General features: G+C 43.9%; 1 protein-coding gene across 1 annotated transcript in view; it reads right to left on the bottom strand.

Annotated features, from left to right (window-relative positions):
- Positions 1–1,071: 1,071 nt before the first annotated feature.
- Positions 1,072–17,876, bottom strand: part of LOC120978840 (sodium/glucose cotransporter 4-like) — a 44,932-nt gene continuing 28,127 nt past the window's right edge. The window contains exons 7-15 of the mRNA XM_040407214.1: positions 12,160–12,365; positions 10,857–10,992; positions 9,962–10,069; positions 7,231–7,381; positions 4,953–5,121; positions 4,656–4,871; positions 3,005–3,131; positions 2,799–2,873; positions 1,072–1,553 (exon numbers count right to left, since the gene is read on the bottom strand). Coding sequence (XP_040263148.1) covers positions 1,345–1,553; positions 2,799–2,873; positions 3,005–3,131; positions 4,656–4,871; positions 4,953–5,121; positions 7,231–7,381; positions 9,962–10,069; positions 10,857–10,992; positions 12,160–12,365 — 1,397 coding nt within the window. The 3' untranslated portion in view covers positions 1,072–1,344. The remainder of the gene's footprint in view (positions 1,554–2,798; positions 2,874–3,004; positions 3,132–4,655; positions 4,872–4,952; positions 5,122–7,230; positions 7,382–9,961; positions 10,070–10,856; positions 10,993–12,159; positions 12,366–17,876) is intronic.

The raw sequence follows: 17,876 nt of genomic DNA on the forward strand, positions 1-17,876 counted from the left end.
GAAGCGGCACTGCACCGGCTCGACCTGCCCCTCCTTTCACTTTGGTGGGTTCCGAGGGGTATGGGGTCACTGTTCTCGTCATCAGTGGAGGTTCCGGCTGTACTTATTTATATAATGTTTATGCCCTATGCTGTGGTTACTTCTTTAGACTCTGTAGTAAAAAAAAAAAACAGTACAGTTTGGGTGTAGTTTAGCGGTAAACCGGAATGGACTAAGATGCAACCGTTTGCAGCAAACGTGCGCCACAATTCTACCTAAAATTTTGCTGCAAAGTAAGCCAACAAATAATTACCATAGAGCAGTGATGGCTAACCTCCGGCACTTCAGCTGTGGTTAAACTACAACTCCCAGCATGCTCCATTCCTTTCTGTGGAGTTCTGAGTACAGCCAAGCAAGTATGTATTTTGGGAGTTGTAGTTTTACCACAGCTGGAGTGCCGGAGGTCAGCCATCACAAGTATAGCGCAAGACAAAAGTGTCTATCCCTGCACCAGATTTATCATCCAGCCTGAACCACTGAGATAAATCTGGCGGACGTCTAGACAGCCTGCCGAAGTTCACACATCCTATAAAATTAGTAAATCTGCCCCAAGTGTAAAATCCTCCAAGGTGTAAAGAGTTGTGCCGAGTAAAGCAGGTCATACAGGTTAGATAAATGTCACAGATCCTACCAATCTTAGTTGTATCTGGTAACAATCGTATATAAGGACAACCTAGTTTTCCACCATCATCTGCTTTCAAGTCAAACAAGATTGGGTGTGTTAGGATTCAACGTGCCCTGTGGGAGAAAGCAAACATGAATAATTGTAGAAGTGCTGGCGGACAAATGATTGAGTGTGTTTAGGTCCATCATGCCCAATACTTTTTTTCCCCTGACATCAGGAGAGGATCGGGAGCCCCCTCACACCTTAGATACTCAGCTCACATTTATCTGGAAACCTTTTTTTTTGCATTACTTTCCCTTCACCACAGGTGGAACAAAATGTGGAAATGGACATCTCCAGTGAAATAGAGTACAACAGTCTTCCAGAGTCAAAACAGTCTACTGTTATTAATAAGTGTGGCTGCATGGTAATATCTGTACATAGAAGTCTATGTAACCTTTATTTTTAGTACATTATTGTCCCATTCCCAAAATGATTTAGTGCTATAAAACCTTTAAAAATGGAGGGGATGGGGGAGTAAAAAGATTTAAAGTGTATGTTCAACGGAAAAACATGGCGCCACCTGGAGTTCTCCTACAAGGAGATCCAAGGTTTGAGGTGACAGTTCTGGTTGTGATATTCTACAATTGTTGCCAATTACAACTGTGACTACAAACATAGTTCTTAATGCTCAGTGTAGTTTATCCGAAGTAACCCCAGAGGAAAACATTGATGGCGAGAAGGATGACGGCATTGACATTGCACACGTTCCTCCAGAGTGGCTTCTCTTCAATACTGGTCAACTTCCTCTGCAATTTCATCTCTTCTTCTTTGGACAATTTCACTTCAGGCTGCATGGATATACCGCAGAACCAGTAGTACAACTTTTTCCAACAAGAATATGTTGAGGCTGTAAGAAGACATAATCATTACACCCAGGTCAGGAGGAAGTACTGGAGCATAGAGAAACATATGGCTCACATATAGTGTCCATGTAAAGCTAGATGGAAGGGTGTCATCATCAAAAGAGATTGTTCTTTAGTATTTAAATTATTTGAAGCGCATCTATTGTAGGTATAATTGTCATCTTGGAGAATTCATAAATGCTGATCAACGTGTTAACTTAGCTCACATATCCAAGTATCCAAATGTCAATGTAACCCACCAAAGAATGGACATCGAATTCATCAAAAGATCTTGGACTTGTATGAAGATCCATGTGTCTAAAACATACTAGCCAAGGGATCATTTGAGACTGGTGTCGTTATCCAGGATAGGCCATCAATATCAGATCCATGGGAGTTTGACCCCGATGATCACTGACTGAAGGGTCTGCAGTGCTCCGATGTATGCCACAGCTTGGTATATTTCATAGCAGCTACTGTATGTCTGGTATTACAGCTCAATGGTGCTCGGACCTAGTCAAGGAAATGGGACTGAGTTGTAATACTGGGCAGAGCTGTTACAAAATTTACAAAGCTGTGTCTGGTTAAACAATAGAGGGGATGCAGCACATCAATCTGATGATCGCTGGAGGAGCTATGATAATGCCGTGAATATCAAAGTCCTGGAAAACCTCTTTAATTAGTATCGTTATCACCAGTTCTTGTTGCCTGTTTTCTTGAGCACATTGAAAGCGACTATCTGTTTTTTGGAAAATCTGTTTAAGTGAAAATATGGTAGGTACAGATGGAGTATAAAAGAGAGAGGGGATAGAGAGAGGTGTGCTGCAATAAAGGGTAATGGGCTTTTCCCACTTACAATACTTGTCACTTATCCTCTGACCACTGGGGATCCTGTTGTTTGGCTCTATGCCTATCAGTTCCATGGAAGTGAATGGAGGGGAGGTTATGCATGGACATCACCGGCCGCTCCATTCATATAGGGGACTCCAAGATCTCTATTTTTGTGATCTCTAGACCCCCATGCTGTGAGCATGAATTCCCTGTTGAATTTTCACTCACAGTTAAATTGATATGGACATTACAGAACGCTGAAAATTGAGGTACGGTAGCTTCTGTAGCATCTGGTGGGCATCTTAAAAGTAAGCAGCTGTCAAGTGGATACTACAAAGGGGTATAATATTGGAATTTCATAATTTGTATTTGGAACTTATAAAGTATAGGCTTGTGGAATGAATAACCTGTGTACTTACCGTCATTGCTTGTTTTCTGCTCCTGTACAGAACAATCGTCTTGGAGAATTTCAGTTTGTGGCATCAAGTTTCCATCTGCGGGTTGAGAAAAAAACAGGACCAGGATTTAGTATCATCACCAGTCTCAGAAGTTATTGGTGCTTTGTGGAGGGTCTAAATGGAGCTCCCTAAATTCAAAGATTAAATAAAATAAAAATCTCCTTCACCTGGCTCTTTCTCAATAGGCGAAATACTTAAAGATATTGCAGCTATATCCTTTGAACTTTCCATTTCAGCTGTCAGGGTAAGAGTTGGATCTGGCCTTTTTCGAGTCCACCAAGTCATACGACCAAGCTAGGAATGATGAAAGGGTACAAAGAAGTTAACATTTTGAATAGCCCTTGACACGTTCCTAGACATGACATAGAGATGCAGGTCATTCTCTCGTGTACCTACAGGGGGTCTAGATTTGGCAGTTGTACAGAGTTCCTGGTGTCTGAAGATCCTCTGACCCATATGAACACACCAGTATTATAAATGGCACATGGTAGGTGTTGAACCCCATTTCAGATTTTTTTTTACTGGGGCCCAGGAACCTTAAGTTAGACCTCAGCCTTGGTCATTCAGTGGCTTTGTATCTAGTTTCTCTTTTTGGGAGGCAGTTCGGAGGACCAGAGCATGGGCGTGTGTGGGGGGGGGGGGGGGCAATTGGGTCTAATAGAGGCAGTGGTATTGCAGCTGTCATTTTTCATTACATAGAAGTCAATTAGCATTATATATGCTAAACAGACAGAAGTGGTTATAATAAAGTGCTAGAATACAGGATCTTTAAAGGCTGTGTACACTTTCAAGGACAAATCTTTTTTTTTTTTTTTTTTAAATATTGTGTTTATTTTGGGCTAAAAATTCAATCGGTATTTCTTAGGCTAGTTTCACACTAGCTCTAAAACAGGATGGGGCCAGAGCATCTCCAGGACCCCTTGACAATAATTGAACCCAACGGGGACACGGCGTGTTTACAGCTTTAGGTCTCATGCACACGGCCATTGCTCGTGCAATTTGAGGCCCTCAATGCATGAGCAACATCCTTGCGGCTGCCGCAGACTGATCCAGACCCATTCAACTCTGTAGTGCTTCAGTGGGGTACCATGCCTCCGTTCCACATCGCACCTTCTGGATTGTGGACCCATTCAAGTGAATGGGTCTGCATCTGTGATGCAGTGTGCACATGGCCGGTACCCGTATATTGCGGACCCAATACAGTGCTGAGATTTGGCCAGACCAATACCACTGCAAGCAGCGTTTTCGTGTGCGGCCGAATCCTGGCACTAATGTCGGAAACAGTCCGGATGCCTGCCAGGCCAATTAGAGTCAATGGGCTCCAGCGGTGGAAAAGTAGTATCCAGCAAAGCTAGATACAATGAACTCTGGTAGGCTATCCTTCCACCAGAACAGCCTGCTGGATCATTTTAGCGCTAATGTGAAACCAGCCTTAAAAATGTTGAACAGTTTGTCCTTTACTGCTTTCAGTTTCACTACATCTGCAGACTGTTCCTTCTCCTTTCCAGTGAAACCTGTCAGAAAGCTGCTCTGACAGCTCGATCTGTAGCCCTTTTCTCTAGTTCCCTGACAACTCATAAACACTCATTTAAGGTAAATTATCATTTAAGTTATTGGGTTAAAGGAGTTGCTTTAGACAACACTTTACTGCATAGCCCCCACTATATTGCTGGAGAATTTACCATCACGTGACCAGTCAAATTAATACATAATGACCCCCAAATCCACCAGAGAAGAAACAGCTGCTTATTAGAGCTTCTCTGCTCTGGCTCATAGAGGGGGCCCCTAATGGGACAAATGAACAAGAGTTGTCCTTACCTCATCATCTGGTATGGCTTTTGTGCACAAACTGATCGCAATGCAGACGATTGACGTCAATCCGAACAGAAGAATTGCAAAATACAAGTAGTGGACATCCTTGAGTACTGAAGGTCTTGTGTCCTCCTGGCCACAATTTGGAGCTACATACACAAAATCCATGATCATTCGAATCAAGCCTACCACCAGGCCAATAAGCAAACCCCAGAATGCACCCTGTCAATAGATGCAATATATTTAGTGTTAGTATTAGATATGTGCAGCAGATACAATAGAAACTTACTAGTAGACACTTACGGGTTCATTGACCCTCTTGATAAAAATTGCCAGAATAAATATTGCAGTGACAGGCGGAGAGAGGTAGCTGGTCACAGACTGTATGTAGTCAAATAGCAGACCATTATTTGCTGCTTGTATTATGGGGATCCACACAATGCTGATAACCACAAGTACAACAATGAAGACCCTGTGAAGGAGAAACATGGATGAAATGTTTATGAACTTTTAGGAGAAATGTAGTATTACATAGGACAGCTCAAGTCCACCAGAATGGAAGCCACTCCTACAGATAACACATTTGGTTCCAAGCAGGAGACGCCTCTCTACTTTGTCCGTATGTTCTAAAATGGCCAGGGATTGTCTCTTCATGTCTGGCAGCTCTGTTTGCTTTCTGCTCCAGTTGAATTCTCTTGGTTGCTTGATCAATTGTCACGTCAACTGAATGATGCGAAGAGAAGCCAACAGGAGCAAAATCTGCATAACATTGCTGCCCTTTATGCTAGGTATTGATCAGGTTCTCAGCATGCAAGTCCTCAGTAATATACACTTTTGATGTGTCTCTGTTACATGTCTGAAGATCTTTGTAGATTAAATTTGGTAAAGCAGACAGGCAACTTAGATAAAGTGTGACTCCGACCTTTATTATCACCTGCTCCAGCAGTGTACACACCCGTACTGTCTATACGTAGTTTGTCATTGTATGCCTAAGCAGTTGTGGAAATAATTTAACGTAAGCCCATGTTCACACTTTCAGCATTTCACTGAAATTTCGGTGTTGACGGCTGCCTGAAACAGCAGATTGTGGTAGTGACGTTTGTTGATCCTCCACCGATATACTCGTAATATCGATGGCCTATCCAGACTATAGAGCTTATACTATATATATTAAAGCTGAAATGCCTCTTTATGACAGTCCTTACAAAAACAGAATGATATGTTTGGCCATCCTACTTTCTACAGGATATCTAGCAATGGGTCAACAACATTTCGGTCACGTTGCTTACCATTTTTTTTTATTGTCGTAGGGGGTTCTGATAAGTCATTGGCTTTGTAAACAACTTTTTTTCACACAAATAGAAGTTAAACAATTTTAAAGCTCAATCTTTGCAGTACTTCATGAGCAAATTTTGGCATGATCTCATGTTCGATTCATATGTTATGCAGGTTTGAAGACAACATGGCGGAATCTGCAGTAGATTTTACTGCAAAGGAGAGAAAGGCAATGATGAGGTTCCTGCTTTTTAAAGGAATGTCTAACAAAGACTTTCCTGGTGACATGGTGCAAACATTAGGTGAAAAGTGCACTTTGTACTCCACAGTGAAAAATCGGGTTGCCAAATTTAAAACACCGATGATGAAGACCATTCCGAGAGACTTCCAGTGGTGACCTTTCCAGAAACCATGAATGGCCATTCTTGACATTATTCTGGTTTCTGCTTTAAAGATAGCTGAGGCTCTGAACAATTCCAGAGAAAGAGTTGGGTCCATAGTTCGTTATCATCTGGACATGAGGTAGATGTCTGCCAAGTGGGTCCTGAAAGGTTTGTCAGCAGAATGGAAAGCGTGTCCTAGTGAAAGCTTCCTGGGGCTTCTGTAGCATTTTTGGCATGATGCTAAATGTTTCCTGTCTCAACTGGTGACAATGGATGAGACATGAATTGTTATTTGTTCTTGAGTCAAAAGAGTAGTCAAAACAATGGAGACATAGTGGTTTCCCACATCCAGAGAAGTTCAGAGTGCATAAGTCGTCATCCAAGTTGACAGCATCTGTCTTCTGAGATAAAGATGGTATACTACTTGTGGACTACCTTCCAGGGGGTCTACTATTGCAGCTGTGTATTACACAACACTTCTGGATGAATTGACAGAGGCATTAAAGTAAAAAAAGATTGTAAAGTTGACCCAAGGTGTTGTGTTCTTGCGTGACAATTCCTCGTCCCACACAGCGGCCATTAATCAGAACAACTTGCTGACTTGGGATTTGAGGTGCTGGATTATCCTCCTTAGTCTCTTCATCTGGTACCCTCTGACTATCATCTATTTTATAATTTAAACAGCTCAAGGGAACAAAATTCGACCTCATTTCTGATGCAGTTTCAGAGACAGGCCCATGGTTTGCTTCCCAATCAAAGGATGGTTTGGAGAAGTTGCAATACCATAGTCAGAAGTGCATGGATATCCAAGGGGACTGTGTGGATGAACTGATAATTCTGAGTTCTCAATTTTTTGTGGTCAAAGCCAAGGACATATCAGAATCCCCTCATATTTACCGGAAACATGAATGCCCATACTGTACCTGCTGACAATCATAAGCTCTTTTTCCTTTGCATTCTTGCGTATACGTATCCAGATATCGAGAGTAAATAAGGTACTGGCACTATTAAAGATGGACGTGAGAGAACTCATTAGAGCTGCCATAATTACTGCTATCATTAAACCCTTTAATCCTAGAAGGAAATACAAAAAATAAAAATAAGCTGTCATTGTTTGACATGATGTATGATCCGACCCATTGTATCCCATAAACATTACAACAAGCATAGCACAATTAGTGACTAGATCCAATTGGAGCCATTGTATCTGGCTTTGCAAGATTTATCATGTGGCTACCAAGGTATTATCCCAGGGTTGTACCTGCTTTGTGTTTTAGGACACAATGCTGTAAAAAAATGTCTGTATAACATTGTGTATGCCTCCAAACTCAGCATGAATCCAAAACAATAATTGTGGCAGGCTCTAATAGATGCATGGAGGTATTCTGCCCCATAGCCATTGCATCTAAAGGAGAATATCCCAATACATATGGCACCTGATAGAGCCTGTAGGGCAACAAGTAGAGAATGTGCCATATAAGCTCAGTGCCACACCACCATTTTATGCTACCTTATCCAAGGGGCGGCTTATTTATTGACAGAGACTCTGACTGAAACACTAGGTCACTTTTTTTTTCAGCCCACGTGTTTTCTTAAAATGCCTGTCCAGAAGAACCTGAGCTGGACAATATTCGTGAGAAGTAGGCATGTTCCTGCTTTATGGTGGACAATGGATAGCGTTCTTCCTATAATCTGAATTATAAAAAAAAGTTGTCAGTCAGTGGCAGGGGATGGGAATGTTGGGGGCTCATGAATACAAGGACTGGGGGCTCCATCAGTCCAAAAAAAGTGAATGGATCAACATGTCCACTGCTGCTCCATTCAAGGAGGCGACTGAGAGACTCTATTGTCCTCAGGACCGTTAGCGGGGTCAGGTGTCAGACCACCCACAATACAACAGTTATCACCTATCTTGAGGTTAGCTGATAAATACTTTTAGTGGGAAACCCTTTTAAGAAAATAATTAGGCAAAAAAATGATGTGACCCTGCAATCAGTCATTGCAATCAAGTCAGTTCGACTGAAGGTGATTTTATTTTTCCTCAAAAATAAGACATATCTATTTCCTATGTCCAAAGATATGATTGAAAAGACCAGTGATTTTAACACTACTGAGTTTTTCGGCTACCAAAAAGCAAAGCTCTCCTCTCAAGACTTTCTAGTAGCAATTAGATAGCTGCTACAAGTGACAATATCTGAAAGTCCTTAAAATTGGTAAAATGTTTCAAATTTCCTGCAGCTAAAGTCGAAGAGTTTCTAAAGAGTTTTTGAAACGAACGAGCAACTATCTAATACATGAGCAGCTCTTACATAGAAGTTCTCCTCTCTGGTTTCAAGGAAGTCTGTCATGTCGTTCTCACCAAAATAACTAACAGGATTGACCCACAGAAAATTGCAAATGCACTCAAAATATACCTGTCTGTACACTGTGACACTAATTTATCATGCCTTCACTCCAGAATTCGGGCTTCAAAAAGTTACAAAATATGGCCTTTATGACTACTTGCAGTCACATGTGCAAAAATGTTGCGACTTTTTGCATTTTTACACCAGTCTGTCCAGTTTTCTAATGTGGATAGAAAAGTGGTCGTGGTTAGCCATCACTCCAGATTTATCATTGAGACTTTTTTTTTTAAGTGGCAAATAGTCACAATCTCACTCCAGGAGGAGGGTGGAGTAGGAAAACTGAAGTAGCTTTTCTAGACAAAAGTATTAGATTTGAGAACAAGACAAATTTATCAAACATGTGACATTTGATAAATGTGGCATAAAGTACATCAACGCAGACTCAAGCAAAACTGACTTCAAATATTCCCCTCATGATAAATTTTCCCCTGTGTCTTCATTCCATGCCCAGGAAAAGCATTTTTATTTTGCTGAAAAACAGCTCCCAAGTGCCCAGCGGGGCAGGCTTTGCTGTTTTAAATGTCCAAAGCAAACCAGGCTGAAGAGGGGAGGGTTGTTTTAGCTCCTTGTATCTTGGGATTGGTAGCATTCACCCATTACCGTATGTCCACTACATCAGCTACATATAGCTGCTAGAAATTGGGTTGGCATTAAATGCAGATGAAAGTGAAAGTAAAAACAGGTTTCACTGCTTTCACTCCTGACTTGATGTCTAACAGCAATATCTTCCGATGTAGTGGATATAATGCCATGATTCTGGTATTGTTTGAAAGCTTAGAATGCCATATCTCTAGCTGCTACCAATTCCAAGATATGTGCAGCTAAAACAGCCCCCCCTCCTCTTCAGCCTGGTTTGCTTTGGACACTTGGAACAGCAAAGCCTGCCCAGCTGGGCACTTGGAGCTGTTTTTCAGCAGAATAAAAGTGCTTTTCCTGGAGATGGAATACAGACACAATGTACAAACGAGTATGTTTGGAATGCCTTTGGAATCTTCTGTGAGGCAATGCTGTTGGTAATATTGGTTAAAATGATGTGTCAGATTCCCTTTAAATAGGGCGATCCGGTGTGGTGGACCCCCAGCTATGATGATCATATGCCAATGCGACATATTGACAGGGATTATTCAAATTTTTGCTTCACTTAAAGGCAAGTGCCATCCAGTTTTGTCTCAGACAGTTTAGATACATGAGGCCCACTATGTCTGTAGTAAGTGGGATTCCCAAAATAGATAATAAGTTGACATCTCACCAACAGGCATCAGTCTAATTACCAGCTTGGGATATGCAACATTTGAGCAGCTCACATCAATGTTACAGTGTTTCCGGCATTCATCAGGATGAACACAGCCGACCTCATCTGCAAAGAACATTCAGTAAAGTTGGTGAACTGGGTTACGGTTTTTAGAAGCCATCATTCAGTTCCTTAGACTTTCTCAATATCACTAATTCAACAGTACCACTCTGCATTGGCACCTCAAAGGGCTGGTACGAGATTATAAAAATAGGTCTGTCCATAGGCTGTGTTTTATATTGCAGTTCATCTCTATTTACTTGCATAGGGATGAGCTGCAATACTAGATACAGACCGTGGGCAAGAGTAACGTTGCTATACTATTCTTTGCAACTCGACCATTCTTTCTTATGTCCTGCAAAGCCATTAATGAAACAGAAATGTAAAAAATCTTACATAATGATCTTCTTATACCTAAACATGTAATCATGACAAGGTCACATCATCTACATCTAGAAGAAAGGAAGTTTCACCATCAACATAGAAGAGGGTTCTTCACTGTAAGAGCAGTGAGGCTATGAAGCTCTCTGCCAGATGAGGCTGTGATGGTGAACTTAGTTAAAGAGTTCAAGAGGGGCCTGGATGCCTTTCTTTAAAGTAGTATTTTGACATGTTATACTCACTAGGTTTATGGGGATGGGACATTGACCTAGGGATCAAGTCTGACTGACAGATTTGGAGTCAGGAAGGAATATTTCACCTAATGTTGTGCAACTGGAGACATCCTCATATGATCTTTTGCCTTCCTCTGGATCATACCAGTAGGGTTATAGGATGGACTAGGTGGACCTGTGTCTTTTTTCTACCCTGTCAACTATGTACCTATATGATTATAAGGTCTATTGTATCTTACCTGGATATAATGCTCTGCTGATCATTCCAGGCAGTACCACAAAGAACATGGGCAGGATTTTCAAGTAGCCCCCAACAATAGAGCCCCCTTTGGCATGGGATAGGTTCTTGGCTGACAGAGACCTCTGCACAATTACCTGGAATACATTTTCATAGACATTAATGGATCCGTCCTGTAATTTGTGTGTTCAGTGTTATGCCAAATTCTGGTTGTTCATTTCAAAAGCAGCACTTTTTTTAAATTAAATTAGTTTTTATTTTTCCTTCATAACATAGGAGTTTAAGAAAATTTAACAAACATAACATTCATCATCATAGCACTTCATCTTTAATGGGAGTCTGACAGCACTACATAGGGGCTGGGGAGAATGGTACAAACATACCTTTTGAGGAGGTTTTACTATCAGAACTAGTGTGAATATGAGATTTTATTCTGCCAGGTTCTGCTCCTAAAGACCACTGGAGGCAGATATACATTGGAGTGCTCTCTGCTTTCAGCATTCATCCATTTCACAGCCTCTCCCCTCTGTTTTGAGTGACAGCTGTAGCATCCAACCAGGAGGCCCCTACAGCTATCATTCACAGAAGTTGGGAGGGTCTGTTCAGTAGCTGAATGCAGATAGAGTTTCACTGTGAAGTGCTTTCTCCTAAGCACTTGCAGGTGCAGAATAAAACGTCATATTTACACTACTTCTGATGAGAAAAGCTCCACAAAAGGTATGTTTGTCCTGCTCTCCTCAGCACCTACCTAGTGCTGTCAGCAGTTTATCATAGTCAAAACTGTTGACAGACTCCCCATTAATCTCATAAAGATATCCACCTTATAGCATTGAGTTAACCCCTTCCATTACAGTATTTTATTTTTGGAATGGTAGATTAATATCAGTGAACAATTATTAAATGTGTTATCTGGGAATTGGATATTAGTGACCTATCCTCAAGATAGTTCATCAATATCAGATCGGCGGGGGTTAGACTCCCAAGACCACCATTGATCAGCTATTCGAAGAGGCTCTAAATTTCTGGAGATGGGACATTGATTCAGGGATTCATTCAGATTGGCAAATTTGGAGTTGGGAAGGAATTTTTCTCCTTTAATATGGCGCAGTTGGCATCTACCTTATATAGTATTTTTGTTTTATCTTCTTCTGGATCAAGGTTGTAGGATTATAGGCTGGACTTGATGAATGTGTAAAGACACCTTACCAACTATGTAACAATGTAAAGTATAATATGGAAAAATTACTATTTTATTATTAGTTTTTTTGGTTTAGGAAGTCATACATTTTATGTTTTGGACTCACCTGGTCAGTACACCAAACCCAAGTGGCCAATATTGTCAGGCCAAATATGAGACCGGGCCAGGGTATATCTCCAGTGATTGGATCACGAAACATGTGGAAAGAATCGCTACGGGGCAGATGACATGTTGTGTTAGGCACAATTATTTTTGGAATGGCTTTCATGTATTTTTCTTCCAATCCAGGATACCAGCCAATTTCGTTAAAAGCTACGAAATAACAAATGTTTATTATTTAAAGGGCAGGTAAAATAATTCTCCAACCGAGTCTCTATTGCTGTAATATATGGGAATTCTAAAAGAATGGTGCAAAATTATAGCCTTGGTATATCCATAACTAAGAGAACTTAATACCAATTTATTAACAAGAAAGGACAATCCAAGTTTTATTTATGCAGCGATCTGCAGAGGAGACCAGGTCGGGAGGCTTGGTAGTGGCTATAATTGTGGAAATAGTACTCAAAATACACAGTAAAAGGAGGGTGCACCCTTTTTCTTCCCTTGGGCCACTTCCTGACTTTTTGGGACCCATGCCTACTGGCAATTGGGGTGCCCTTGATGGTTAGTGTTTGGCAGGGTGCAAGGCAGAAGTACAGGAGCAAGGTCCAGCAGATGGATGATGGAGTCAATAATCAGGCCCGTGGGTTGTAATAAATAAAGACTTTCCCAGAGCTTACAGTACTTCTCTCCAATGGCTGTGTATGGCCAGTGGCAATGATGGTAGAAGTAGTGTCACGGCCATGCCCATGACCGTGACTCCTTTACCGCATGCGGTTGCCTGCGGTTTTGTATGGGCGTTCAACCACGGGTGAGGGCTGCTTGTCTGTGGCCTCACTTGTGGTTGCCGCGGGCAACCAGTGTTGTTGTTAGCAGCAGAGCAGCCTGAGCGTCGCTAGGCAGCTTGCTGCCCTGGCATGCGGTCTCACCTGACGTTCCTTTTGTTAGGTGTGTTTGTTGTGTGCACTGTGTTGTAGTTTTTGTGTGCACTTTCCCTTTATGTATGTTTGTTTTCCCTTCTGTGTTACTGGAAGGGTTAACTTCCTTCCCAGTGTGTGTGTGATGTCACTGGGTGTGTCCAATCCTTGGGTGTGGCCACTTGGGCCTATAAAGACCCTCTCTCTTGCAGAGCTCAGTAGGTTGCTTCAGCATGCTTGCTGATAGCAGCCTCCTGTGTTTTACATCCGCCAGTGAGAGCCACCACTGTGGTCATAGTTCATAGTATAGGTTTAAGTTAAAGTTTTATGTATGCCTATGTCTTTATGTGTGTGTTGTAGCAAGTTTGTCTGTTGGGATTTTCATATGTGTTTGTGCAGCATAACGGTTCTGGATCCCTGTCTGTTTAGGGATCCAGTCAGCAGGGCTGTGGCAGGTTGGTGAATGTCTGTTCACCTGCCATTTCCGTATTGCTGTTTCTGTTCCCCTTTTCCCAACAGCTTGGCCATTGAGGCTCCTGCTCCTCCGTGTCAAGGAGGAGTAGGTTGCCTTACCCAGCTCCTAGCTCAGGGATCTGCGGAGGGTAAGATAGGGCTCCGAGGTTCCGGCGCATGGGCCCTCCTACCTTAAAGGTCGGCCCATGCAGGTTAGGAGTTAGGGTCAGGGTAGGGACGCTGTAGGAGGTGACCTGCTCCCTGTCCTGTGGCTTCATGGCCGAGTAGCTACTTAAACACCTGGCACCTCACGGCTGAGGGTTTCCCCCATCCTCAGCCGTGACAGTATGACCACAGAGGCTTCCCGCATGGCGTTCCCTCGAAAGAGGGTAAAGCATGCACCGCTATCTACGGATGGGGTGCATGCGCGTTCTCCGGAGGGAGAGCGTTATGGGGTTTCACCGTTTACGGCGCGGTGAGTGGCATTCCCCGCCATTCCTAGCTCACCGTTGTCCGTGTTGGTGTCTCCTTATTTGTCATTCCCCTCCCCCCCTCCCATTGTTTTTTGTGCCTCACCAACCTTCCCCTTTTGTTGTTGGGAGGGGCTTTGAGGGGTGGGAGTATGCATTCCCTCGAAAGAGGGTGTAGCATGTACCGCCGTCTGTGAAGGGGTACATGCGCGCTCTTCGGAGGGAGAGCGTTCTGGGGGTTTCGCCTCTGATGGCGCGGTGAGTGGCGTTTCCCCGCCATCCCTTCACCGTTGCCTCGTGTGGCGTCCCCCTGATTTTACTACACGTGGTGTGTGTCTGGTATGCGGTATGCATACCTTCGAAAGAGGGTGCAGCATGCAGTGCCATCTGTTTGTGGCCTGCATGCGCGTTCTCCGGAGGGAGAGCGTTCCTGGGGGATCTCCGTTAACGGCACGGTTGGTGGCTTTCCCCGCCACCTTACCTTCCGTGTCCGTGTTGGGGATCCCTCGTCCCTCTCCATGTTCCCATCTCTGGTCGTTTGCTGGCAGCACTCCGTAAGTGGTCCGGCTGCGTGCTGGTTAGGAGTGTCTGCTGGCAGCGACTGGAGTGGGGACGTGAGTGGAGAGTCCCCTCGTCCACTCTCTGTGGTTCCATTTCTTGTCGCTGGTGCGGGCTGCAGGCCTCGTCGGACTGGCTAGTGTGAGCTGGGAGAGGATGCAGCTGACAGTGACCCCCTGGGAACCATGTCCTGAGAGTGGACGTCTCCTTCTCCCATCCCCTTGTGTGAGTTCCTCACCAGTTTCCTTTTTTTTTGGTGGGGGGGCTTTGAGGGGTGGGAGTGTCACGGCCATGCCCATGACCGTGACTCCTTTACCGCATGCGGTTGCCTGCGGTTTTGTATGGGCGTTCAACCACGGGTGAGGGCTGCTTGTCTGTGGCCTCACTTGTGGTTGCCGCGGGCAACCAGTGTTGTTGTTAGCAGCAGAGCAGCCTGAGCGTCGCTAGGCAGCTTGCTGCCCTGGCATGCGGTCTCACCTGACGTTCCTTTTGTTAGGTGTGTTTGTTGTGTGCACTGTGTTGTAGTTTTTGTGTGCACTTTCCCTTTATGTATGTTTGTTTTCCCTTCTGTGTTACTGGAAGGGTTAACTTCCTTCCCAGTGTGTGTGTGATGTCACTGGGTGTGTCCAATCCTTGGGTGTGGCCACTTGGGCCTATAAAGACCCTCTCTCTTGCAGAGCTCAGTAGGTTGCTTCAGCATGCTTGCTGATAGCAGCCTCCTGTGTTTTACATCCGCCAGTGAGAGCCACCACTGTGGTCATAGTTCATAGTATAGGTTTAAGTTAAAGTTTTATGTATGCCTATGTCTTTATGTGTGTGTTGTAGCAAGTTTGTCTGTTGGGATTTTCATATGTGTTTGTGCAGCATAACGGTTCTGGATCCCTGTCTGTTTAGGGATCCAGTCAGCAGGGCTGTGGCAGGTTGGTGAATGTCTGTTCACCTGCCATTTCCGTATTGCTGTTTCTGTTCCCCTTTTCCCAACAGCTTGGCCATTGAGGCTCCTGCTCCTCCGTGTCAAGGAGGAGTAGGTTGCCTTACCCAGCTCCTAGCTCAGGGATCTGCGGAGGGTAAGATAGGGCTCCGAGGTTCCGGCGCATGGGCCCTCCTACCTTAAAGGTCGGCCCATGCAGGTTAGGAGTTAGGGTCAGGGTAGGGACGCTGTAGGAGGTGACCTGCTCCCTGTCCTGTGGCTTCATGGCCGAGTAGCTACTTAAACACCTGGCACCTCACGGCTGAGGGTTTCCCCCATCCTCAGCCGTGACAAGTAGCCCCTGAGTCCCACTCTAAATACTTTGCATCTTTCCAAGATAACAAGTTCAGAATATCATGCCTGTGGGTAACTCCTGCTGCAGTTCCCAGGCTGAGGGGTGCAGAATTTAGATTCGGACAACCAGTCAATCTCAAAGGTGCCAAAAGCAATTAACCCTCTGCACAGAAGTAAAGTCTTTTGCCATAAACGAGCAGTACTTTACTGACTTAATCTTGCATGGCCTTAATGGTTCTGAAGTCTGGACCTTCTAAGGCTACTTTCACATTAGTGTTTTCAATTCCTCTATAAGACAAAATACAACCGGGTCCGTTCATGACAGATGCATGTGGTTGTATTATGGTAACGGAAGTGTTTTTGCAAATCCATGACGGATCCCCAAGAAACACTAATGTGAAATTAGCCTTAGATGGCTGTTTTTTTTTCTTTAGAGGTATTCGTTGAGTTAAGTAGCTTTCCAGACTCTTTTCCGTCTCAGGAGTAGAGTGTCCTAGATGGGGCTTCTCTTGGGTCTTCCTTTGCAGGAGCGCTCACACACGTCTTGCCTGTAGATCTGCTGACTAGACACACCCTAACCAAGGGGAGCACCAAATCCATCACCCTGTTGCCCTAACCAAGTATGCCAGTATTAACTATATGTTGACCATACATTGTCATTAGGTACACACAGTGCATAAGGAATATGTGCTTTAACAGGAAATCACAACATTTTACTCAGTAACATTATATTAACTGTTTTAGCAAACAAATAATTTTCCTCTGGGGCACCGCTTCTATACACTACAAATGTTCAATGTGTGCTCCATTGATGAAACAGCAGATGTCTGAGCAGTAGTCCAGTTCTATCCAGACGTGTGCCAGCATATCTTCAGATATGGACCTTTTCAGTGGTCGTTCAGATTCGGACCTTTTCAGTCATAGGGTGCTAGATCTTATGAACATGAAAGCCAGAGCAACATTGGTGAATCGTTTATTCCGGCACAGCCGATCCAGCATTCCAGTAGAGTTTTATTCAGGTATCGGCAAACATCCAACTGGAAATAAGCAGGAGCAACAACCTGCTGATAGACTACGTTTGCCAGATCTTCCTATATCTGTAACATAAGCAATTCCCTTAACATTTCCAGGTAGTAGTGGCCAGTGATAGCAGTGGCGTTGCGAGGGGGGTGCGGGCCGCCCCTGTTGACACCAGTCTGATGGGGTAGGGTGTAGGGTGGCCAGACCAGTCTCTGTCACATGATCCGGATCACTGTCAAAAGCACAGAGCGCTCAACGCATTGACGTCACACGCAGCGCTGCCCTGCAGATTCGCGCCAGTCAATTCAGGCATGGCGGGAAGTGGAAGACAGACTCTGAGGAGCGCTGCTGAATGCGCAGGTAGTAGTCGACTCGTAGTACTAGCTTACTGGCCAAGCATGACATGCTCCGATGCTAACATCAGGGGGGCTGCCTGGGTGATTACGGTTTCAGCTCTGAACCCGGACAACCCTTTTAACTTCAGGTCTTACTGCACCATCCTGTTTGAATCACCCTGTATATTTCAAATTTTCTACAGTTTTGTATAAACAACTCCTATGCAGATCTACAGTGTGTGTCTCCTTGGTTTCAGACTACAAACAAACCCTATGTAGTCTGGTCCTGCAGTCATATGTTATCCTATTCCATCCCTTGTAACCAGTATAATTATACAGATATGTCCTTTCTTACCTTTGCACTTGACTGAATCTATCCTAAGATGTGAGACATGACCGGTTTAAAAAAAACAAAAAAAAGCTCTATGTGTTATTATGAGATGTCTATTCTACATGTGTCTATGTGGCCACCCAGTGGCTGTGGTGTGTATTACAGCCTGTATACCACTGAAGCCAATCACTGACCTTAGCGGTCTTGTGCCTTACACCACTGACTGGCCGCAGCAGTATACAGGACATAATCACTGCAGCCTATAAAATAAGCCACAGCTGTAACCCATTGCGGGGGATGGAGCAGTGGCACTGGATCGCAGGGGGTTTGGAAAGTATGGTTTGTTTTTCGTTGTTTTAGCAGCATCTTTTGCAGG

This window comes from Bufo bufo, chromosome 9 (assembly GCF_905171765.1).
Source record: "Bufo bufo chromosome 9, aBufBuf1.1, whole genome shotgun sequence".
NCBI lineage: Eukaryota > Metazoa > Chordata > Amphibia > Anura > Bufonidae > Bufo > Bufo bufo.